The sequence below is a fragment of the Coregonus lavaretus genome, assembly GCF_964263955.1.
Source record: "Coregonus lavaretus genome assembly, chromosome: 4".
NCBI classification, from domain to species: Eukaryota; Metazoa; Chordata; class Actinopteri; order Salmoniformes; family Salmonidae; genus Coregonus; species Coregonus lavaretus.
The window spans coordinates 26,015,769-26,041,988 of NC_139991.1; the positions used below are offsets into that span (position 1 = coordinate 26,015,769).

The 26,220-nt window shown below is 42.8% G+C and overlaps 1 protein-coding gene across 3 annotated transcripts; it reads right to left on the bottom strand.

Annotated features, from left to right (window-relative positions):
* Positions 1-239: 239 nt before the first annotated feature.
* LOC311127117 (kinesin-like protein KIF2A) lies at positions 240-19,455 on the bottom strand (the record flags this gene model as incomplete). Of its 3 annotated transcripts, none has more annotated exons than XM_084158880.1 (20): positions 240-325; positions 597-732; positions 1,293-1,394; positions 2,974-3,118; positions 4,824-4,955; positions 5,194-5,261; positions 5,740-6,055; positions 6,286-6,428; positions 6,655-6,746; positions 6,870-6,933; positions 7,087-7,177; positions 7,429-7,591; positions 7,781-7,838; positions 7,964-8,059; positions 11,013-11,113; positions 11,620-11,736; positions 12,461-12,515; positions 12,657-12,785; positions 16,164-16,258; positions 19,392-19,455. In XM_084158880.1, the coding sequence occupies 20 exons, from the start codon at positions 19,453-19,455 to the stop codon at positions 240-242; spliced, it is 2,253 nt and encodes a 750-aa protein (XP_084015006.1). The 3 variants fall into 3 exon arrangements, with proteins under 3 accessions (XP_084015006.1, XP_084015007.1, XP_084015005.1); XM_084158881.1 differs by having other exon boundaries at positions 4,854-4,955; positions 11,620-11,742; XM_084158879.1 differs by having other exon boundaries at positions 11,620-11,742.
* Positions 19,456-26,220: the final 6,765 nt, after the last annotated feature.

Genomic DNA, 26,220 nt, shown 5'->3' on the forward strand with positions numbered 1-26,220 from the left:
TCAATATGCCCCTCTGGACAAATTAAACAATGCTTTAGGCCACAACCCACATTTAGATATCCACAACCCAGTACTGCAATGGGCCCCGACCATCTTTTAGGGACCATGGCTTAGGACATCAGTTATGTCATGCTTATGACAGACTCAAGTAGCCTTAATGTCAGAGGGTTCCAATTAAGTGTTGAGATTAGTGACGTAAGTACGTATGTGTGTGTGTTTGAATGTGTGTGAGTGTGTGTCTAAAGAGCGCGAGGCCTCTTGGGGTTGATCTGTTTGCTCGCCTGCTCCTCTTCCTGGAGCGTAGAACGGAAACCCTTCACTTTGTCTGAGAGAGGAAGCGAGAGGGGAGGAAAGAGGGGAGGAAAGAGGGGAGGAAAGAAGGGAGGATTGAAAGGAGGTAAGAAGGTAGAGGCTTAGATATAATCTGTAAAAAATACTATGAAACGTCATCTTGTTTCTTACTTCCAAATAACATTACATTTACATTACATTTACGTCATTTAGCAGACGCTCTTATCCAGAGCGACTTACAATCACAATTCATTTAATGATTGCTTAGTTCTGATCTAGAATCGGTTATTAGAACCCCACGTTACCTCTGAGCTCAATGAGGATGTCTATCTTCTGATCCAGGATCTGTTCTAGCTGCGTGGCGTAGGAGTCTACATCGTAGTCCACTTCCTCTGTCATCTCCAACAGAACCTTCTCATCCTCCAGCCAGCGGATAGACTCCTGCACCGGACACACACAGGAACACACACAGAGAATGAAACACCTACTCTGAACTATGGCTACACGGTATGGCCATAAAATCTAATAGAGATTTTTTTTAACCAAATAATGTATTTTGACTTGTGATATAGATCAAAACACTTGGGATAACTGTTGGAATCATAGAAACAGAATGATTTATATTAAGAAGCGAAGTGGAAAAAAGCATCATTCTTGTTTGGAACAATCTGTTGACTGCATTTGACCTAACAAAACAGCAAGCAAACTTCTAGTGAATCTAACAGCGAGGAGAAGGAAGTGCGCTGATCGAGTGACAGGTTGCAAGGCTTGTTGTGCGTGTTGCAGCCACAAGAGGAGAGAAAGGAGACAACAAATGGAGTAAACTATAAAAACTGACATTACGCGGCTGAATGGCGTTTCAAAATATTGCATGCGATATGGATCCCTTGCGATATGGATATTGCACGTTAAGATTACGATTTCGATGTCAATTCGATTAACTGTGCAGCCCTACTCTGAACTATATGTGTGTGTGTGTGTGTTTGTGTGTGTGTGTGTACCTGAAACACAGCTCGGTGGTCTTCCAGCACCTGTTCCTCCATCTCCACCAGCTGAGACACAGCTTCATGAAAGGTAAAGAGCTGGGGGGACACCTCCTCTTCCTGGAGAGAAGGAGGGGAGAGAGAGAGAGAGGCCGATGGAGGGAGGGGAGACACAATACCCAATAATGACAAAGCAAAAACAGGTTTTTAGAAATGTTTGCAAATGTATTACAAATACAAAACGGAAATATCACATTTACATAAGTATTCAGACCCTTTACTCAGTACTTTGTTGAAGCACCTTGGCAGAGATTACAGCCTCGAGTCTTCTTGGGTATGACGCTACAAGTTTGGCTCACCTGTATTTGAGGAGTTTCTCCCATTCTTCTCTGTAGATCCTCTCAAGCTCTGTCAGGTTGGATGGGGAGCATCGCTGCACAGCTATTTTAAGGTCTCTCCAGAGATGTTCGATTAGGTTCAAGTCCGGGCTCTAGCTGGGCCAATCAAAGACATTCGGAGACTTGTCCCGAAGCCACTCCTGCGTTGTCTTGGCTGTGTGCTTAGGGTTGTTGTCCTGTTGGAAGGTGAACCTTCGCCCCAGTCTGAGGTCCTGAGCGCTCTGGAGCAGGTTTTCATCAAGGATCTCTCTGTAATTTGCTCCGTTCATCTTTCCCTCTATCCTGACTAGTCTCCCACTCCCTGCCGCTGAAAAATATCCCCACAGCATGATGCTGCCACCACCATGCTTCACCGTAGGGATGGTGCCAGGTTTCCTCCAGACATGACTCTTGGCATTCAGGCCAAATAGTTCAATCTTGGTTTCATCAGACCAGAGAATCTTGTTTCTTGTGGTCTGAGTCCTTTAGTTGCCTTTTGGCAAACTCTAAGCAGGCTGTCTTGTGCCTTTTACTGAGGAGTGGCTTCCGTCTGGCCACTCTACCATAAAGGCCTGATTGGTGGAGTGCTGCAGAGATGGTTGTTCTTCTGGAAGGTTCTCCCATCTCCACAGAGGAACTCTGGAGCTCTGTAAGAGTGGCCATCGGGTTCTTGGTCACCTCCCTGACCAAGGCCCTTCTCCCCCGATTGCTCAGTTTGGCCAGGCGGCCAGCTCTAGGAAGAGTCTTGGTGGTTTCAAACTTCTTCCATTTAAGAATGATGGAGCCCACTGTGTTCTTGGGGACCTTCAATGCTGCAGACATTTTTTGGTATCCTTCCCCAGATCTGTGCCTCGACACAATCCTGTCTCGGAGCTCTACGGAAAATTCCTTCGTCCTCATGGCTTGGTCTTTGCTCTGACATGCAACTGTGGGACCTTATATAGACAGGTGTGTGCCTTTCCAAATCATGTCAAATCAATTGAATTTTCCACAGGTGGACTCCAATCAAGTTGTAGGAACATCTCAAGGATGATCAATGGAAACAGGATGCACCTGAGATCAATTTCGAGTCTCATAGCTAAGGGTCTGAATACTTATGTAAATAAGGTATTTTATTTTATTATTAATTTCCAAACATTTCTAAAAACCTGTTTTCGCTTTGTCATTATGTGTGTAGATTGAGGACAATTTTTTATTTAATCAATTTTAGAATAAGGCTGTAACGTGACAAAATGTGGAAAAAGTCAAGGGGTCTGAATACTTTCCGAATGCACTGTATACAGAGGTAACTGTACAGTAGGTGTGTGTGAATGTGTTCTTACATTCTGTTCACAGAGAAGTTTGAGGTCGTCCCTCTGAGGGGAGCTGCCGACCCCCCACTGAGCCTCCAGGACCTCCAGCTGGGTGACGCTGTGTCCTCCCCGCCCCTCCATCATCACCCCGGGGGCCACCGTCAGCTCCTTCACCCTGTCGACGCACACAAACAAACACACACACACACACACACACACACACAGGCACGCAAGCACAAACACGTACGCACACATGTACACACGTACGCAAGCATGTACGCACACACACACATATGCAAGCACACACATGTATGCGCATACACACACACACACACACATTAGTCGTTTTCTCTGACCACATGATCTTCTGATTGGTTAAAACAGTCAATTAACCAATGGGAACGAATAGAGACATTCTTAGGCAGGAGTTTGAAGGACAAGCTGGGAAAGAAAAACATGGAAAACTAAAAACTGCTTCTGAAATGAATGAATTAAAAACAGTTAAACATATAAGCATGCCACAATTCAGCAATGACAAACTGAAACTGAAGGTCAAAGCTCATGAACAGTCAAAATCATGTTTTTCATGAAATTGGATCAAAGTATGATGACCAAAGTATGAAAAGTTAACTGTTTCTACATTGATAAAGTTTGAACATAAAGGTACTGATCCCCTCCCCTGTGTCAAACACTTGGATTCAGGAGGCGGGATTATTAAGGGGATAGGGTGACATCACCCTAACGCTCTCATTTTAATACACCAATGGTAACATGATATTCTCTTACCTAATTTAAATAAGTACCGCCTTGTAACCAACATTGGAGAAGGCGTGTTTTAAAAGGGGCGTGATTTATATAGCTAGATAGCTACTCAACTGGTGTCAAAATCTGTAGGTTGTCAGCAAACATAATTACCCTATTCATCTATGGCAAAGATACTTATATATTTCCCATTTCATCTGTGTCTGGTGTTAGCTAGTTACTGGCTAGCTAGGTCTTCAGCCAGCATGGAACAAAAGGTGAGGGGGGTCTTTGAAAACTCTGACGCAGTTGTCATTTTAACACATCCGTCAGTGCTGCTGTGAACCATATCACAAGAGACATGCCACACAGGAGATGTATAAAAAAATCATTGATGCTATGATTAAATCATTGATGCAATTTCAATGTTGCTTGAGTTGCTTTATGTATCACCACATTTTCTTGAGATGATTTTACTGCAACACTGCTCACTGCATCCAAGTTGCTTGACATAGGTGTTTCAAAGAGCTGTCAGTCAAGGTGAGCTCATGAATATAAGCTCACCGTCCACTTAGCCTGTCTTTTCAAACTTCCTGGTAGTTAGCAATGAGAAAAAAATCAGTTTTTCCGAAAGTTTTAAGCATTTCTATCCAAAACAAATATTATGGGTGGTATTTTAGTCACTCAAAAGGCTATTTTACATGGGAATCAGAATTACTGTTCGGGACCTTTAAATAAATTATATCAGTGCAGGTTAAATAAATGAAAAAAAATCTAATAAATGAAATCAAACTGAAACAAGCTGAAAAACATGAGGCCTTGCAGGTTTGTAGCCATCCCTTACTTATATGGAAACCAGACATTCGCAACACGTAAGTCAATGCAAAGGGGTACTTAGAGGTGTACAAAATAAAAAGAAAGGTCAAAGTTACCCCTATAACCCCTGGTCAAGGATCAGATGGATATTTTCTTTATGGCCTGATTGGCTTTATAGTTATTATACGGTTACAGTTCATCTGGAGTCAAATGAGAGGCAGAACAGAGGATGGGTTTGTATGTGAGCTAGTGGAGATCACAAACATAGAAACAAAGAAGATGAAGTAAGTACGGTAGGTAAGAGATCAGTAGAGAGGAGAGACCTGGTGGGAGAGGTGGGAAAGTCATCGTACTCGTAGGTGTTAGTGGGGGAGAGCTCAGCACGACTCCCCCCTCCACCACCCTGCTGCTGGGAGAAGGGGATGTCTGATGGGCTGATCCCAAACTCCTTCACTCTGGAGAGGGGGAGAGAGAGACATACACAAAACGACGGAGAAGATCCAGTCAGGATAAGGTCTGGTCATACATTAGAGGGTAAATGTTTTGGCTCGTATCAAGAAGAGGGAGTGAGAGGAGGTAGAGAGGGGGAAGGTTATTCTGCAATGACAACTTGAATTAACTTCTCCCTATCAACCAACAGTCTTAGTAATTAGTCGGTGTTGAGATGTAGACAGTCAGTTAGCGTGGTCTCACCTGTTGGCGTATCTCAGAGTGTTTAGAGTGTTTTCACAGGAAGCCATTCCAGGAGATATAGTGGCAATCTGTGTGGAGAAATAACAGTTACTACATCATTAGAAAATCATCATCGTTGGTGCTTAGTAGATAAACAGCAAACCAGGTAGTTGTGAAGTATAGGAAGTGTTGAAGGCACAATCTGCAGTAGCTATATCCATTTTTGGACTTATAAATTAATTATATGTACCCATAAATTCTTCAATAATATAACTTCATGAGTTTAGTACCCCATCAGAACCCAAAATATAAGCTTGTTTAACTCTAAACAAAGTAAATGTAAACAAACACTATATAGCCTCAAAACATAGTTAGAACTATCATTTTGATATCATGGATGGTCGGTCCTTGCATCCATAGCTCTGTCTATGAATTTGAGAGTGGTTACATTTCTCCAGCCCCATCCCTCAGCTTTTTAGCGAAACAGGGGCGGGGAGTACGCTTTGTTATTGTTTCAACTGCTGATCGCCACTTTATAAAGGATTTTTATATACAGTATTATCTCACCATGCAGGTCCTGGAGTTCTCCCCAATGAAGGAGTCTCTAAGAACCTGGGTCAGCTTGCTGGCTCTAAACGGGGTGTGGGGCTTGTTCCGACCCAGGGCTCTGATACACTCCTTGAGTGCCAGCAGGCTCTTGTTGATCTCGGCCCCCTCCAGGCGAGTCTGGCGGTCAGCGCTGGACGTGTCGGCCCCCCTCTCGTTCCCAGCCAGGTCGATCAGCGAGAACTTGCCGTGCATCTTCCCTCGCCGCCTCAGAATGATCTGGAACACAGCGTGGCTACGGGACGAGTGGGCGTTGGCCGAGGTCTGACCTGACGTCCTGGGAGAGAGGGAGAGATGGAGAGAGATGGGACAGAGAGAGTGGAAGAGGAGGAGGAGCAAGAGAGGGGGGAGAGAGAGATGACAGAGAGGGGGAGGGAGGGAGAGTAAGCAGCAGGAAATGACTGGCAGGAATAGAATAGTATTTTCAGATCTTTAAAGAAAGTTACCGCCAATCAATTAAACCATCCCACTCCACCCCTCCCTCCTACTCTCCCTCTGTGGTTGTACCTGCAGCTGTTTCCAACCTCTATGAGTTTGAGGACGTCTTCAGTACATTTGACATCTCTCTCCTGCAGCCCAACCACCTGCACCTGCTGCTTCCCATCCTCCAGAACCCTCAGCTTGGCTTTACGGTTCAGCAGGTCAAACACCTAGAGAACCGCAACACAACCATGCGGCCAGGTTTACACAACCACAACCATCCTTCAGCACACGCAGTTTGGCTTTACGGTTCAGCAGGTCAAACACGTACAGAACCACAACCACAACTCAACCACAAACACGGTCATATAAAGACAGTCAACACAGCCACCCTCCAGGCTTTACGGTTCAATATAGGGGGTTTGAAGATGCATGTATTGTGGTGATTTCACTTGCCTTCCCGCTGTAGATCTCAAAGAAGGTGGAGTAGACATTGAGGTCTAACTTCTTGTAGTTTGGCTTCTTCAGCATGAGAAACACATCTCTCGCTGCACAGAGAGAAAGGGTTTCACTGAAGAGACACAACTTTACACAAATACACAGAAAGAACACGTTTTAACTAAAGAAACACAACTTTTTCTGGAGAGAGAGATATGGTGTAGTGTTCGTACCAGCCAGTGCGTAGATCCCTTTAGAACAGTCCTGGTTCTTCCCCGAAAAGTCTCCTCCCATAGTCTGAAAGGGAAAGGGGTGAGATGAACTCCCAAACGAAGGCAATGTGCCAAAAAAGAAAGACTAGAAAGTGCTTGCTAGCATACAGCATTATCAAGTTGGCATTCAAATGTTAGCCGACACACACAGGAAGTGATCATCATCAGTGCCACTCACATGTGTTTTCCCACTTCCTGTCTGTCCGTAGGCGAAGCAGGTGGCCATTCCCCTCTCAAAGATGGTCTCCACCAGTGGTCGGGCGGTGAACCTGGGGACAGGGAGAATAAATGGTTTACTTGAAAAGTTAGTTCACCCAAATCAAAGTAAAGATAATCTAAATTACAATATTATACTTTGAACTCACACTTTCAAATAAACCATGTTATGTCAATGGGAGTTTTGACACATACACATATCTCCAGTTAGAACTCGTCCCAGTACACATTATTATTTTTGTTCTTGAAACGTACCTCCACACCAGACGCTATTACCTCTTGAAAGTTGAGAAGGGAAACTTACCGATAGACCATATCATTGTCGGTGCTGTCGTCAAAGGCATAATCGAAGCGGAAGGTCTGGTTCTCAAGGTATCTGGTCAGGTCCACCTTCTGCTTGGGCTCATGGACCATCACCACATCCTTACTGGGGATGGTGATCACATCCAGGTCCTTCATAGTCAACTCTGGAGGGGGAGGGGGGAGGTGAAAATAGTTCTGAATAACCCACTGGAACATTTCAATAACCCACATTTGAAATATAAATAATGTTTCCATGTGAAAGTGTGAGGAATGTGATGCTGTTAAATCTCTGCATGTAAAAGACCATGTAACCAAAAGTTTGTGTGCCTGTTTTCGATTGATAAAATGTGTACCTTTTTTATTGAGGGGCCGTGCTCGTACACAAACACATATCCTGTGCTCCTCATCGATCTGAAAGTTGAAACAATGTCATACAAGATGTGATTTAGTTAGTGGCCAATGAAGATGTGGCACCACTCTATGAAAATAGATCTACACCTAACCAGTTTAGCAGACAGATATGGATAAAGACATACCAGATCAGCGGTGGTTAGAGGCCTGTAGTCCAGACTGGCTCTGAAGTCTCTGATCATACACATGATCTCATAGTTAGGCACAGTGACATCTACCTCCTGGGAGAGAACGGCACAGTCAACAGTGTGTGTGTGTGTTAGTGATGTGCGGGTTACCGCAGTCCCAGCGGATATATCCTCGGGGCGGGCGGGTTTAGGGTCATGAAATATTGTGTGGATGAAGAGCGGGTTGAATAAAGAAAAAAGAATGCATAAAAAAATCCATAAATGTATAATTATTGTGCAATTTATATATATATATTTTTTACTTTTACCCCCTATTGGTAGTTACAGTCTTGACCCATCGCTGCAACTCCCGTACAGACTCAGGAGAGGCGCACTGCTTGCTTAACCCGGAAGTCAGCCGCACCAATGTGTACAACTGGCAACCGAAGTCAGCTTGCAAGCGCCCGGGCCGCCACAAGGAGTCGCTAGAGCGCAATGAAATCCCGGCCGGCCAAACCCTCCCCTAACCCGGACGATGCTGGGCCAATTGTGCGCCGCCTAATGGGTCTCCCGGTCACGGCCAGCTGTGACACAGCCTGGGATCGTATCCAGGTCTGTAGTGACCCCTCAAGCAATGCGATGCAGTGCCTTAGATCGCTGCGTCACTCAGGAGGCCCGTGCAATTTATACCTACATTTAGTTTTTTTCTGGCATTAGTGCGTAAGCCTAAGCTTTAAGGACTAACTGTATACACACCAAAAAGCCTAAACGCCAAATGCTTTTGGGAATGCGCAGAAAACGTTAACGTCATCTACAGAGGCAAAAAGTACAATGTAGGACTTTAATTCAATAAGAGCTGCAAAATGGAGAGTTGAAAATAATGAGAAGAGAGGGACAGAAAAGTAATGTTTGGGAAAGATTTGGTGAAGTGGTAAAAGAGGATGATAGCAGTGCCGGCTATGTTATGTGTGATGATTGTGAGGCGCTATACAAGACAGTCACAAGACGGGGACTTCAAATGGGCCTATGGCACGTCAAGGGAACTGTAGCCTACTGTTCAAATTGGTTAAATGGAAACTGAAACACTCACTGTAGGTCTATAACCTCTCACATAGCCTTCATATTAACTCTTGCAGAATTAAGCATTTCTTGCAGTAAAATTATACACCAAATGTAGGAAAATGTTTGACTCAGGAACAAGAGATAAATGATTTATTTCTTTCAGCATCTTGAGAGAATGCAAGTGTGCAGTTAGATACCGTCTGTAGAGGTGCTATCTTTATTAGCATAATAAAAGCTGATAGTATTTCAATCACATAAAATAGCCCAAGCCAAACTGAAATCTTATCATGTTGGGTCGTTTTCACAGATTTATATTTCATTACAACCGGTCATTTTGAAATTTTGCCCTGAAAATCGTTACCTTTTTCTTTTTTTTTGCATTTTATCCCGGTCCCTAAACGTCTTTGCTCCGCGAAAGAAGCAGAGATGACAGAGAAATGTTACCGATTTCAACTAGATTGAAGCATTCATTCTATCGATTTATGACATTATTCTGGTGAGCAAGGGTTTATTTAGTCTTTTAGGGCAACATATAATGACAGAAGAGAAGCTGCATGTATCTAAATATAGACAAGCTGACTAACAAATAGCCTACCAAAATGTCGGAAATTATAAGAAGAAACATACACTATATTTACAAAAGTATGTGGACACCCCTTCAAATTAGTGGATTCGGATATTTCAGCCACTCCTGTTGTTGACAGGTGTATAAAATCGAGCACACAGCCATGCAATCTCCATAGACAAACACTGGCAGTAGAATGGCCTTACTGAAGAGCTCAGTGACTTTCAACGTGGCACTGTCATAGGATGCCACCTTTCTAACAAGTCAGTTCGTCAAATTTCTGCCCTGCTAGAGCTGCCCCGGTCAACTGTAAGTGCTGTTATTGTGAAGTGGAAACTTCTAGGAGCAGCAACGGCTCAACCGCGAAGTGGTAGGCCACACAAGCTCACAGAACGGGACCGCCGAGTGCTGAAGCCCGTATAAATCGTCTGTCCTCGGTTGCAACACTCACTACCGAGTTCCAAACTGCCTCTGAAAGCAACGTCAGTACAATAACTGTTCATTGGGAGCTTCATGAAATGGGTTCCATGGCCGCACACAAGCCTAAGATCACCATGCGCAATGCCAAGCGTTGGATGGAGTGGTGTAAAGCTCGCCACCATTGGACTCTGGAGCAGTGGAAACGCGTTCTCTGGAATGATGAATCACGCTTCATCATCTGGCAGTCCGACGGACGGATCTGGGTTTGGCGGATGCCAGGAGAACGCTACCTTCCCCAATGCATAGTGCCAACTGTAAAGTTTGGTGGAGGAGGAATAATGGTCTAGGGCTGTTTTTCATGGTTCGGGCTAGGCCCCTTAGTTCCAGTGAAAGGAAATCTTAACGCTACAGCATACAATGACATTCTAGACGATTCTGTGCTTCCAACTTTGTGGCAACAGTTTGGGGAAGGCCCTTTCCTGTTTCAGCATGACAATGCCCCCGTGCACGAAGTGAGGTCCATACAGAAATGGTTTGTCGAGATCGGTGTGGAAGAACTTGACTGGCCTGCACAGAGCCCTGACCTCAACCCCATCGAACACCTTTGGGATGAATTGGAATGCCGACTGCGAGCCAGGCCTAATCGCCCAATATCAGTGCCCGACCTCACTAATGCTCTTGTGGCTGAATGGAAGTAAGTCCCCGCAGCAATGTTCCAACATCTAGTGGAAAGCCTTCCAAGAAGAGTGGAGAATGTCATAGCAGCAAAGGGGTCCAACTCCGTATTAATGCCCATGATTTTGGAATTAGATGTTCGACGGGCAGGTGTCCACATACAATTGTTCCGACATCTCTGACTGTAGCCTACAGGCATTTTCTATATTAGTGGGTTAGGGTTGGGTGCAGGCCTCAGATTTTCACTTTATCACATATAGTCGGGTGGTTGCGGATCGGTTATTAGCAATTGCGGGTAGGTGTGGGTGAACAAACTGCGCACCACTCGTGTGTGTGTGACCCTACCTGTGCCTTCTTATCTCTCAGCTCCTGTTGTTGCAGTCGCCTTCTCTCTCGTTTCTCCTGCAGTTTCTCCACCTCCTTCACACAGTTGGATTTCCGCCGCGCTGAACCCGTACAGGGTAGGAAAACACATTTATCAAATATAATCTATCATAAATGTATAATAGTGGTCCATTTCATTTCTACTGTCTGTTCCGTTTCAATATACTTCAAAGCTCTTCAGAGGCAAATACACAAGGCAACAAAAGGATAAAAACATGAGTGCTAAGCAACACATTCAATAAGCTCATAATAAAGCCCCCCTCCCAGGAATAAAGCGCAGCTCAGTGAAAGAGCTATCCTCTGGCTGCCTCTGTTCTCTCAGCAGTACAGCTGGGCTAATAAGCCTATCTGTGTCTGTCTGCCTGGGAACATTAGATCACTGGTCATGTGTCCCATCATCATAACCCACCAGACTGAACAACACATCTCAACACAGCAGAGAGCTCTGAAACCAGGGTTTAAACTAATAGGAGATTTTAAAAAAGACTAGTTGTTAACATGGCAATGTATTTAACAATAACCAGGACTATTTAGCGACACAAAGCTGCAGTGTGTTTGTGTGTATTACCGTTTTGCTGCTGTTGTAGTGTCATCTGCTGTGTCTGCAGGGATGTGAGTGCTGCAGGTGGGGGTGCTTCTGGTTGGTTCTGCATCTGACTGGGTCTGGCCCGCGTAGTCCCCACCGCTGCAGCTGGAGACACACAACATACATCATTCACATTACATTTTAGTCATGCCTGTACATTTTGTTTAGTACATTTACACTTAGTACATGACATATTATCTTTGGGCATCTTATCTTCTTATTGATTGCTTTTAAAATCAGAATAGGAGTAATGACAGTCCCATATCTGTCATCCTCAGGTGATTGTCAGTACATTATCTTGACATTAATATGTTATCTCTCCCCAGACCCTCTCTCTCCTTTCCATTTATGTATTTAGACTGTTGCTACAGATCTCTCTCTCTCTCTCTCTCTCTCTCTCTCTCTCTCTCTCTCTCTCTCTCTCTCTCTCTCTCTCTCTCTCTCTCTCTCTCTCTCTCTCTCTCTCTCTCTCTCTCTCTCTCTCTCTCTCTCTCTCTCTCTCTCTCTCTCTCTCTCTCTCTCTCTCTCTCTCTCTCTCTCTCTCTCTCTCTCTCTCTCTCTCTCCAGATATCACAGTGCCTGAGGGCTATTTTCACCACGTATTCACAGATGGCACAGCTGTTGCTTCTATTGAAACAGAAACATGGTACAGTGGGTCAGTAGGATGTTATGTAGCTATGGACCCTGTTCAAATGTAGTGCACTATAAAGGGAATAGGGTGCCATTTGGGACACAGCCGTAGTCTCGCGTTGACAGACTTCAAAGTCTTTGCTCTGGAACGTGAGGAGGCTTGGAGATCAAAGTTCTGTTGAAGCTGTCTTGCCTCTGTTTTCTCTTGCTGGGGTTTCAGTCTTGGGGGGTGCTATTGTTCGCCGGTTCTACAAGAGACAAAATAATACCATATGAATGTAAAGAAGCAGATGTGACACATGAAAATAGCTAATACTTTCCCATGATTAAAGTATACTGTACAGACATATGGATTTTGGCCACAGTAGAGTACACTATTAGAGAATGACCTTGGGTGGCTTGATTTGTTTGGCAGCAGAGGAGATGGAGGTGGCAGGAGGCGGGGTCTCAGGACTCTGTACTACCTCCTCTTCTGGAGCCACATCTGGGTTCAGAGCAAAGATGCTCTCCAGGTCAATCTGCATGGGGCGAGGGTACAACATACATGTTAAAACTCTGTTCCAGCCTCTCCAACCTAATGTGTGTATGTATATACACTGAGTGTACAAAACATTAGGAACATCTTCCTAATATTGAGTTGTACACCCTTTTGCCCTCAGAACAGCCTTAATTCGTCGGGGCATGGACTCTACAAGGTGTCGAAAGCGTTCCACAGGGATGCTGGCCCCTGTTGACTCCAATGCTTCCCACAGTTGTGTCAAGTTGGCTGGGTGTCCTTTGGGTGGTGGACCATTCTTGATACACACGGGAAACTGTTGAATGTGAAAAACCCAGCAGCGTTGCAGTTCTTGACACACTCAAACCAGTTGACACACTACTACCACACCCCGTTAGAAGGCACTTCAATATTATGTCTTACCCATTCACCCTCTGAATGGCACACATACACAATCCATGTCTCAATTGTCTCAAGGCTTAAAAATCCTTCTTTAACCTGTCTCCTCCCCTTCATCTACACTGATTGAAGTGGGTTTAAGAAGTGACATCAATAAGGGATCATAGCTTTCACCTGGATTCACTTGGTCAGTCTATGTCATGGAAAGTGCAGGTGTTGCTAATGTTTGGTACACACAGTGTATATCGGAGGGGTTGGGTGAAAAAAAGCTAAAGACAAATGAATGTCTCGTATGGAATAATAAAGTAATCTCTTAACTCAGGAAAATACAAGAATGCCACACTTTTTGCTTCATGTGCAGTGAGATTGATTAACAATTTACCAGTGACATTTAAGAAGTGAAATAGGCTACCATGTTAAAACGTGTAATCCTAAAGGGGGGCACACAGTGGCGGTTTTACACGGAGGCCGGGGGAGGCCCGTGCCTCCCTGGAAATGTCCCTGGCCACCCCTGTGGCCCCCCCGTGCTGACCAAATAAAAAATTATGAATTTATAACTATTTTACACGCGAGCGCCAAAAGCGGAACTAATGCAACGCTCTACACGGCAACGTTCTACACGGGTAAATTAGAGTGGCGCACCCAAAAACTGTATCCTGCCATCTGCCTGCCTGCCACGTGTGGTGCTGCTTCGGTGAATGAGAGCTCAGCAACTACTATTTGCGAGAGGAGCTACGATTTGCAGGAGTCGAAGGTAAGAAAAACGATTTAATATCATAAGTGACTTGTTGTTCTTGCACATAGCCTACATGTTCCTTTTGTTCCTCACACATAAATCAAATCAAGTTTTTAAATGTCTGGTCTCGATTTGTTTAGAAATTTAATCATATCTAAGCAAACTCATCGAAGCAGAAGCAAATATCCAAATGTTAGTAGGCTATCCTTGCTAGGTCTACACAATGTTGTGATGTTAACCACGTAACTTAATCCGTCTTGGCTGTTGCATCGCGATAACAAATACATTTTTAGTAAAGTAATCAACAGGTTATCTGCCATGGTTAGGTAACAAAATGTAATGCATGCCCCTACGTTTTTTCTTCTTCTAATAGTTATCATGAAACGAGGAAGGGACATAAAGTCATTTTTTGCCCCAGCAAACAAAAAAGTGAGAGAAACAAATCGAGGTTTTGAGAAAGTTGAGGAAGAGGGAGAGCCAGCATGTGATGAAAGTGAGGGGTCTGACAAAGAGAGGGAAATTCCAGAGGGTGAGGAGGATGAAGAAGAGGGTGAGGAGGATGAAGAAGAGGGTGAGGAGAATGAAGAAGAGGGCGAGGAGAATGAAGAAGAGGGTGAGAAGCATGAAGAAGAAAGCATACAGGGACAGAGAGATGAACAGCCAGAGGGACAGCAAGTGGATCCATGTGGATCAAGTACTGCACCATCAGGTTTGTGATGAGGAAGGTTCTTACTATTTGCAAAGCAATGCAATTACAATGTAATGGTAGGCCTGCTGGGTGTCCTTAAAATGCTGCTTTCTGCTGTTAATTCTTTTTTGTGTCAATATGGCTCTGTTTTTTTTTTAAGTAAATACTTTGCCTACATTTTGAAATACATGCAGATATACAGTAAATAAATGTTGTAGTTGTGCCCTATGTTTACTGTCCATCTTCTTCAGATATCAGCAAGTCTAAGTATGACGTACCAGTATAGCCGAACTTGAAGATATTCCCAACCACACTGATGGGGGACAGAAGACGAAGCTTCAGACCAAACTGGTACACTACTCATCCATGGCTTGAGTATTCTGTAATGACGGACTCTACATGTTGCTATGCATGTAGACATTTTAGCACACCAAATGCCCCAGACACCGTTTTTGTTTCAACACCTGGTTTTACAAACTGGAAAAAGGCAACTATGAGAAATGCAGGGTTTTCACTACATGCAAAGTCTGAACGACACAAGTGTGCAATGATCGCATGGAGGGATTATCAAAGAGCTGTTAGAACTGACGAATTTTTTCCTAATGTGAACTATGGTGGAAATGTGCTGTCCTAAATGGACTTGCCCATATATGTTGTAAAGCCTTTTTTTGTACACCTGCTCATCAACTGACAGTGAAGTACACAAAGACACAGACACACACACACACACACACAGACACCTGTAATATTCTTGTTTTCATGTTGTTGCTGATATCCATCAGTGTTGTTCATATTGCTACATTGTGTTGACATGATTGTTGCTTTTAAACGAATGTTAACTTAATGTTTATTGTCTGCATCCTATTGGACTACTGGATGTTAATGTGTAACACGTTTCCCTGTTTATGTGCTTTAGCAATACTGTATGTCAATATGGTCATGCTAGTAAAGCCTCTTTGAATTGAATTTCTTTTCTGATTTGGTTTATTTTACCTAAATGGATACAGGGTAGTGTGTTTTGTTTATAAATCACTCAGAAAGTTTTCTTTCTTAAAACAAAATGTGGAATCAACTGTCCACAGTAGTGGGGCTTCCATAAATAGGAAATGGCACATTGTTGTACCCTTTGTTGTATCCTGGAGTTTTGTTCACATTGAATATGAACCCTGTATTTGTACCCTGTACTTTTTAATTTTTTTTAATTTATTTCTTTTTTCTTTTTTATGGCACTATCTCTCTTGCATCTGCACTCTTGTACAAAATACGTGTTATAATAAATGTCATATGATTTTAAAGTAAAATAAAGTTTATAATCTTTGAATATCATGTGTTGCCAGTTTTTTTATGTGTGCCCCCCTGATTAAACACTGGCCCCTCCTTGGCCCCCCTAGTAAAATGTGTCTAGAACCGCCACTGGGGGCACACACGCACAAACAAACACACACACACACTACTTAAGGGCATCCGTAGTAAAGCTGATTTGCAGTAAATTCTCTGAGTCCTAAAACTTTCAATGCTCCATCTGGCACAAGCTGATAGGGGGTCAGACATGACTGATGAACACACACACACAGTACCTCTTTTCCTTTCGTGTCTCCATTCTCTATCCATTCCACCGTGACACTCTCGTTGTCTTCATTCAGTGATGTGACCATTGCCTGGTGGATTCGACCTGCAAGAAACATGTTATAAACATAGAACAGCTTTAGTGTAGACTCCTAAAGGCTACGGAACCATAACATATTATTTCAGCCATGTGACCACATGACATGATGGATTTGTCCTGGCTGCCATAGATGGGAGAAAACAGTTGTAGACACATACAGTCATACGCTCTGGCTATTGAAATTCAGCCAATGACCACAACACACTAGATCACACTGACCAAAGAGGATGACGATGAGACCAGCCAAAATCGGCCAGTATGGGAGGAGACCTTCAGTAACAGATGAGTTAATTACCCTGGATCTGACTGGTTGACATTTAAAAAAGCTTCACATGCATGTCAACATTCAACTGCTTCAGTTGCATTTCGTTATGTTATTGTACATGCAAAATGGTTTGTTTCCATAATATTTCTAGTCTTATGTGTCATGTCTCATTCTAAACAGCTATAGCTATTCTCTTTGGGATCAGCCCAAATTACTAAAAACATTTTAAAAATACTGTCACACTGTTGGTTGAGCAGATAATTCAATTAAATCAAATAAGACAGGTTCATTGCTGCAGAATCACTAAGAGTGTGTCTTTTGCTAGTCCTTCCCTGGAGCTAGAGCAGACGATAATTAAATAAATAGCAACCAAACACTATTCACTTTAGACTAGCAAGGTCTACTATATAAAGTAGTAGCTAGTAGGCTATAGTCAGACAGTGGCTAGCCGACTAAACTCAACTCCACGATTTACGATGGGGTTGCGTGGCGACTTGTGTGGGCGAACTGGAGTTCCAACGTCACATAGTTTTTTTCAAAAACTACGGATTTCAGCACCCAAAGAATAGCCCGCATTTACACATGACATGGGCGCAGGTGAACCCTAGCCCTATAAAGGTGTGTATCAATTTAACGCTTTGATTTTTGAAAATTCTTCCTCGCTGATATGAAAGATAAGGTCATTTTGCTTCCAAAACCGTACTGCAAGCGATGCGTGTTATTGTTCAGACCGAGCAACGGGTCTTTAACAAAACTCCCCCGTACAAAAGACGCCTTCGTCCAATGACTCTTATACAGTGCCTTCAGAAAGTATTCACACCCCTTGACTTTTTCCAAATGTTTTGTGTTACAGCCTTAAAATTGATTACATATTTTTTTTTTTATCTCACTGGCCTACACACAATACCCCATAATGTCAAAGTTTTACAAACTAATTACAAATGAAAAGCTGAAATGTCTTGAGTCAATAAGTAATCAACCTCTTTGTTATGGCAAGCCTAAATATGTTCAGGAGTAAAAATGTGCTTAACAAGTCACATAATATGTTGCAATAAAAGTGTTTAACGTGATTTTTGAATGACTACCTCATCTCTGTACCCCACACATACAATTATCGGTAAGGTCCCTCAGTCGAGCAGTGAATTTCAAACACAGATTCAACCACAAAGACCAGGTAGGTTTTCCAATCTCGCAAAGAAGGTAGATGGGTTAAAATAAAAAAGCAGACATTGAATATACCTTTGAGCATGGTGAAATTTTTTATTACACTTTGGATGGTGTATCAATACACCCAGTCACTACAAAGAAACAGGCATCCTTCCTAACTCAGTTGCCGGAGAGGAAGGAAACCGCTCAGGGATTTCACCATGAGGCCAATGGTGACTTTAAAACAGTTTAGAGTTTAATGGCTGTGATAGGAGAAACTGATGATGGATTAACAACATTGTAGTTACTCAACAATACTAACCTAATTGACAGTGAAAAGAAGGAAGCCTGTACAAAATAAAAAATATTCCAAAACACGCATCCTATTTGCAACAAAGCACCAAAGCAATACTGCAGAAAATGTGGCAAAGCAATTAACTTTTTTTCCTGAATACGAAGTGTTATGTTTGGGGCAAATCCAATAGAACACATTAGTACCACTCTCCATATTTTCAAGCATCGTGGTGGCTGCATCATGTTATGGGTATGCTTTAAATTGTTACGGACTGGGGAGTTTTTCAGGAGAAAAAAGAAACGGAATGGAGCTAAGCACAGGCAAAATCCTAGAGGAAAACCTGGTTTAGTCTGCTTTCCACCAGACACGGTGAGATTAATTCACCCTTCAGCAGGAAAATAACCTAAAACACAAGGCCAAATCTACACTGGAGTTGCTTACCAAGAAGATAGTGAATGTTCCTGAGTGGCCGAGTTACCTAACAATGAGTGGCCGAGTTGTCTAGCAATGATCTACAACCAATTTGACAGAGCTTGAATAATTTTGAAAATAATAATGGGCAAATGTTGCACAATCCAGGTGTGGAAAGCTCTTAGAGACTTAACCAGAAAGGCTCACAGCTGTAATTGCTGCCGAAAGTGATTCTAACATGTATTGATTGACTCAGTGGGTTGAATACTTATCTAATCAAGATATATTAGTGTTTCATTTATTTTTTCTCTCACAAATGTTAGAATTTTTATTACACTTTGACATTACAGAGTATTTTGTGTAGATCGTTGACAAAAAAATCTTAACCAAATCCATTTTAATCCCACTTTGTGGAAAAGTTAAGGGGTGTAAATACTTTCTGAAGGCACTGTAGTACATGTGTAAAATAATGGAACTGAGAGTCATGATCAAAGGCTTAAAGGAGAATCGCCATATTCAACGTCTCCTGTAAACCCAGATTCTGGTTCAGAACTGAACGGTCTTGTGACAATTCTCATTTAGCCAGTTCGCTAAACGATATAGCGGATGAATCCAGTATCATTACCAGGCAGCCAGCACGGCCTATAACCGCACAGGTGGATACATCCCTGCCAATTTAAATCATTGATCCCTGTTAGACAGCCGGCTAGCTTCACCCAGTAATTGAGTAAAGGCTAGCTGGCTATAGCTACGTCATTCGGTAATAATAACCTATTTGATTGACTGCCGCTATATCAAACAGGGACCATGACAGTAGGATGAGAATGGGTCTAGTACCGAGTACAGATCTCTATGCCATTGCTAGGCAAGCTATCCAATCACAGCACCCTGCCTGCCTGGCTAGGCGCTGCCTTGAAGCAACAAAGATGATGTAGCTAACGCGACAGCGCCTCAATGAAAAATGCATCTTCATCTAGCTAGCTAGCGGACGAGAAGGGGAGAGAGATCTCTCTCTGTCTTACCATCGCTCCGTTTGATTTCCACGTAAATGCCGATGAGGATCTTTCCGAAGACAGCGACGGCCATCCCTCATGTGTGTAGTATGTGTGTATGGCTGTAGTATGGGGTGTGTATTTGTTTAATTGGAGGGGGACCAAGTTGCGCCGCAGAGAAGAGAAACCGGGAGGAGGTCAGGAGGATAGAGGAAAGCAGTGCGCATGCGCAAAGACCCTACCCTGCTCAATCAGAGTGGAGACGCATCCAAGAAGTCAGTTGGATTTAATTTTAGCTTAGTCTTCTAGCTAGCTACAATTGCAATATTTATGCAATTTTCGGTGTATGTGCATTTGGGGGAAAAAGCAGCACGCTTAAATGTGTTCATTGCAAAATAAGAGGCTTATCGCGACTAATTCTATAAATGCGTATAATTCACGATTTATAACCAATGATTGAGTAATAGTCGATAAGCATGTATTTTTTATTATAAAGGTTTATCATTCGAATAATTATTAAATTCATTCATAAATATGATAATAAGTCATACATTTTAAGTAAATAAAAAAATTGTCAACATATGGTTAAATGCTCTGTTTCGATTCAAATGTTAAAGGCCCACTGCAGCCTGGGTTTTTCATCAATATCAAATAATTTCTCTGTAATAATTAAGTACCTTACTGTAATAGAGTCCCATTAAAATGGGAAAAAATAGATTTTTTAGCAAAAACTATTTCTAAGCAAGAATTTTGCTAAGACTGTCTGGGAGTGGTCTAAGTGGGAAGGGAAAACTGAAAACTAGCTGTTATTGGCAGAATGGTTTGGAACTCTTTTTGTATTGGTCTATTAACCAATTTACCGCCTGGTGATGTCACTATGGAAAGCCGAAACTCACACCCATGCAAACCTGCTGATTAGAAGTTTGTATTATTAACCATCAAGATTGTAGATTGTATTTTCAACCAGCAACTATTAGGAAAGGACACTTACAAAACAGGTTCACACTTTTACAGTGTTAGTTTCATCAGCTATTGTACAATATGATATAAAACACAGGAAAAACAGCATTTTTACTGCACTGGGCCTTTAATCACCTGCACTTTGTTGTTCTGAAAAACAAATCCAGACGGCCCACTAAGCATGGACCGACACAACGTATTTTGGGCGTCTTTATTTTAAAAATATTTATTAATTTGGGGGGGGGTTTCAACATCTATGGACGTTGATTCTTAGTCCAGACTGGAACCAATCATAGACATATATGTTTCACAAGTTTGGACAGCACAGTACAGGCTAGTCATCACAGTACAGTACAGTACAGTACAGTACAGTACAGTACAGTAGAGCACAGCAGAGTACATTACATTACAGTAAAAAAAAATACATAGAGTATAATACAGTACAGTACAATACAGTAGAGCACAGTAAAAAAAAAGTTAAGTATAGTTCAGTACAGTAGAGTATAGTACAGTATAATGTACTCTACTCTACTGAACTAAACTGTACTGTACTGAATTAAATTATACTGTCCTTTACTGAATTGAACTATACTGTACTGTACTGAATTAAACTCTCCTGAGTGGCGCAGTGGTCTAAGGCACTGCATCGCAGTGCTAACTGTGCCACTAGAGATCCTGGTTCGAATCCAGGCTCTGTCGCAGCCTGCCGCGACCGGGAGACTCATGGGCGGCGCACAATTGGCCCAGCGTCGTCCAGGGTAGGGGAGGGAATGGCCGGCAGGGATGTAGCTCAGTTGATAGAGCATGGTGTTTGCAACGCCAGGGTTGTGGGTTTGATTCCCACGGGGGGCCAGTATAATAATATATGTATTCACTAACTGTAAGTCGCTCTGGATAAGAGCGTCTGCTAAATGACTAAAATGTAAATGTACTGTGCAGTACTCTACTGTCCTCTACTCTAGTGAATAAAACTCTACTGTATTGAACTATACTCTACTGTCCTTAATTAAACTCTACTGTAGTCTACTGTACTGTAATGTACTCTACTGTACTCTACTCTAGTGAATAAAACTCTGCTGTCCTGTACTGTACTGAACTGTGCCATACTGTACTGTGTGGTTCAAACTTGTGAAAAGTTCAGATTTGGTCTGGTTTGGACCGACCAAATATGTACTTGTTTGGGGGTGGAGGTTATTGCAAGTATTTGTTTTAAAATTTTAGTCATTCAGCAGATGCTCTTATCCAGAGCGACTTACATTCAACTAAGGTAGATAAACAACAACATATCACAGTCATACCAAGAAAAACATATTTCTGTAACCGTTACTGAGAACGTTATTGTAGTTGAAGTGGTCTGTTGATTTATTCTGTAGGTTGGACTACTTTGAACATCATCGCTGCCAGTTTTAAAGCTTTTGAAAAAGCTAACATAAGTGCATGTGACAGATAAGAGCAATAATAAATATTATATTTAGCAATCTTCACTTGGCTCCTCTTTCCTATATTAAATGGATTAAATATATATTTTTGTGACATAATGCTTACTTCATTGAGAATGTATGTGCAGTTGAAATTTGGCCATAAAATCAATTACCAAAATAATACCTATTTTCAACATCTGTAAATGATGTCTTTTCAACTTCCATTCAGAACCGAAATGAACCTGATTTCAACGTCCGGAAAATACGTATTTTCACCTTTCATTCAGAACCTAAAATGAACCTAACTTCAACGTCTGGAATATGTCTTTTAGACGTCTTTTCAACATCATTTTGCTTACTTAGGATATTGTGTGCCTCTCCATAGCTGCATGGGAGGAACAATGCGTCTGCATCTCAATCAGAATTGCAGTCATTATTACAGACATGGTCTCAGAATGCACCATTGTTGATCCCTATGAGGGGCTACAAAGAATCACATTGTAGCATAAGCAAAACACCAATCCCACAACTCCGTCATTAAGTAGCCTGGTCAGCCGCTAGTGGGCGCAATGAATCTCCACTATCATCTGGGCTTAATGTGCCCAGCTGGTAATACATTCGACCGGTCTGGACATAAAACATCCTCAATTCAGGCTGCAAAGGCATCGATGTCCTCCATAGCTAGCTTTAATGGCGTGCCGCCGAAAAAATACTTGGGAAAATATGCGTACTGTCTTAATAAAACAACTTCCGGATGTTGCACACCGCGTTCAGCCAATCCGGTTACAGCAGCCTGTTGTTTACCCCTGGCTAAACATGGGGCGCAACATCAGGAAGTAGCATTAGCCACTCTAACATGGTAGTGGAAAATTGTGTTTTACAGTATGCATATTTCCCCCTTTTTTCAGACGGCACGCCATAAAGCGAGTTAAGGAAGAAACCGATGCCTTTGCAGCGTGAATGGAGGATGTTTTATTACGAAACGGTCGTCGGGGGACATGAGTGTGTTACCTGCTGGGTGAATTAAGGCCAGACGATAGTGGAGGTCCATAGCGGCTGCCCAGGCTAGTCACGTTTGTAAAAACAGCATTTTTTGGAATTTCCACAGAAAGTTAAACTCTTTTGACATTGACTATTGGAATGTATAATTACTTCTACTTATTTTCATCAAGTTAAGATCAACAAAATATAAAGTTGAATGGGGCCACTATACAGTATGTGCAGGGTTTTGTGAGCGGTGCAGTCTGATCATGTCATTCTCACCTTGGACCACACCATGGCAGCAGTGGGCCATCTAGGAGCCATCTCTCTCCTGGCCGCTGTTTAACTACTTTACAAATTATTCTCACATACACTGTATCTGATTGGGAGATTCCGCCAAGAAAGTGAGAACAGAGGGATGCATTTTGAAAGTATTTAAACAGGTCCATCACTTGTGTTTCACATGTTGTATTTCACGTTTCACTTTTTGTTGCTGAAGAAAACTATAGTTTGATGAGTTGCTGGATAGTTTTGTGCTGTTGTAAATCTAATACCACTCATGAATATATGTCAAACATGAGTTAATCCCACTGACACACATACATTCAATCAGTCAAACAGTCACAACCCAACACACTGTTAGTCACTCTGTGGATGATGATGGTGCATTTACAGTGAATCCCGGCAGCACGTAGCCAAGCGGTTAGAGCGTTGGGCCAGTAACTGAACGGTTCTGGTTAGAATACCTGAGCCAACAAGATGAAACATCTGTCTATGTGCGCTTGAGCAAGGCACTTAACCCTAATTTGCTCCAGGGGTGTTTATGGCTGACCCTGTAAAACAACGCATTTATCTGGTGTATGTGACAATATATATTTTTTAATATAAATAAGACATCTGTCAGGGAAGCTAGCAGCAATAACACAGTCTCTCCTATAACCAGCCCTGAGCTGCAGCTGTCACTCGTACACGGACAGAACCACAATCCATTCCAAAAGATGAATGAAGCTGCCTGCCTCTCTCTTTCTTCCTCTCTCTTTCTCTCTCGCTCTCTCTCTCTCTCGCTCTCTCTCTTTCTCACTCTCAAATATACACACACACACACACACACACCCTGCCTCTCTCTTTCTCTGCCTGTCAGTCCAGAGGGCCCATCCATTCCCCAAGGTGTCGGCCAACGTTGTCTGGCCTATCTGTTTCCCCAGCAACCACGTCCCTTGCTGTCAGCAGTGAGGGACTACTTTCTGTCTGTTTGCTTTGGATCCCACTGGATTAATGAGGACACAGTACAGCTTAATGGTGTTTGATGATTGTTCTTTGTGTGTATATAGGAGGGATGTGTGTGCGGAGAAAGTGTGTGGGTGTACAATATCATAAATGGACATTAATTTCCGTATGATCAAAGGAAGTACTTTCCAAATACACCATTGGCACCAAGTCGTATTTATTATATTATCATCACCATATAAATGCCTGTTCCCCAAGATGATTCGTCAGTCGGACACAGTGACTGAACTGTAAGCCAATAAGCCCACAGCAACCTGCCATGCATAGGCAATTTGGAGATCATTCGCATTATTTTACATACCAATATTTAATGTACTGCAGGCAGGGATCGCTGGGAGTCTATTTTGCAGTCATGGATAATTCATGATGCAAGCAGACAGTGCATATGGAGATCCCTTGAAAGGGGCTGAGAAGGATTTGTGGATTGCTCAATTCCCCCCTCATCCAGCCTCCCCTCCACTCTACACTCTAATAGCACAGGCCTCACTCTCAGGATGTTATAGCCTCGCTCTCAGGCTCCATCCAGTGCTGCAGTCATGTCTTAGTCTAAGTCAGGTCCCAAGTGGCTCTCTTGGTAGAGCATGGTGCTTCAAACACCAAGGTTGTGGGTTTGATTCCCATGGGGGACCAGTACAAAAAATGGATTGACTCACTACTGTAAGTTGCTCTGGATAAGAGCATCTGCTAAATTATGTAAATGTTTGGTCACTAACTCTGGCATGTATATGAAATGTACACAAGTGACAATAGCCATTTCCACTGTGCAGCCTGGACTGTGTGTACTCTCTCACAAGCTTCAGCAACGCTTTCTTTGTCTTTCTCTCTCTCTCTCCCAGAATGCTAAATTAAGGCATGTCAGGCCTGCATAGCTCTAATGATACCTCATTATTCGTTTCCTTAGAGACTCTGCTTTTCAACATGGCTGCTACTGTAGAGAGGCCTGCCATACGTACCGTTCCACTGTCTGTCCATGGACTGGCATGCAGCTAGCTGGCACCAAGATGACCCGAGAATGGCTACCTCATTCCATATTCTGTGTGTGTGCGTGTGCTGTGACAAGGCAGACATCCCAGTGCTAATTACCATTGTCATGACTGTACTGTAGATCTGAGCTGGACAGAATAGTCAGGAGGGAGGAGCATTCCGACCAGTGTTCTCTGTTCTTAGTTGACAGTGGGAGCCATAGAAATAGAACAACTAGAATGTATGTACGTACCCACCACAGAACCTTGATTACGATGGGAATGTCTATTCTGGTAATTGTAGTTCTACGTGGGGAGCAGAGGCAGGGGAACAGATTCTGTGTCTAATGGTTTCTGGCAGAGATGGGCCCTTAGTCCTGTTCACTGGAGCTGCAACATCCCCCTAGGGATACACTGGCTGTTAGAAAATAGAGGAGGGATAGCTCTATCACTCTATCCCTCCTCTCCTCCCTTTGTTACACACGTCATTAAAAGAAGAAAGTTATGCATTCCGTTATCTCATGGACTCTTAAAGCTAGGCTACATATCCTCTATATCCCCACATATCCTATACGCATCCATCTTTTTAATAGGAAATGTATTTTCAACCAAACAATTTAGACTGTATAGAGTCACATTTTCAGGATAGATTGTCGATAATGGTTGGTAATCTGAGGTTCTAAATTGGTATTTATATGTTTTCAGTATTCATGTCTTGTCTTGGGCTAAGTTTAGGGTAAGGGTTAGGGTTGTGTTGTGGTGTTGACATGAAGCTAGGGTTAGGGTTTTGGCAAGGGTTGAGCTGGGGTGTGGTCATGAAGCTTAGGTTAGGTTTAGGACTCAATTAGAACGCTCACCAAGGCACAAAGAGGATGGGAAAAGGAGGAATAAGAGTGAAAAGTGAGAGGGAGGAGGAGTGAGGAGTAGGGGAAGAGAAAAGGAGGAGGAGGATGAAAGGGGAAACGGGTGAGGAGACCTCTCGGGACAGGGTGCATGACTTTGAAGTGCATTCTGGGATAGCTTCTCCCACCACTATGATGTTTGCTCATTATGGTTTCATAGGCTGTCCTTCCTGAGGTCTGTGTGAAATCTAAAGGTCCAGGAGAATCCAATCTAAAGTGGATACTATAGGAGAGTGGCAGAAATATACTGTTTTTTTGTCTACAATATTTGTCAGATTAGAGCTATCATTATCAAATCCACTCGTTAATATGGTTTGATATTGTCATTATGCTGATACTAGTCATT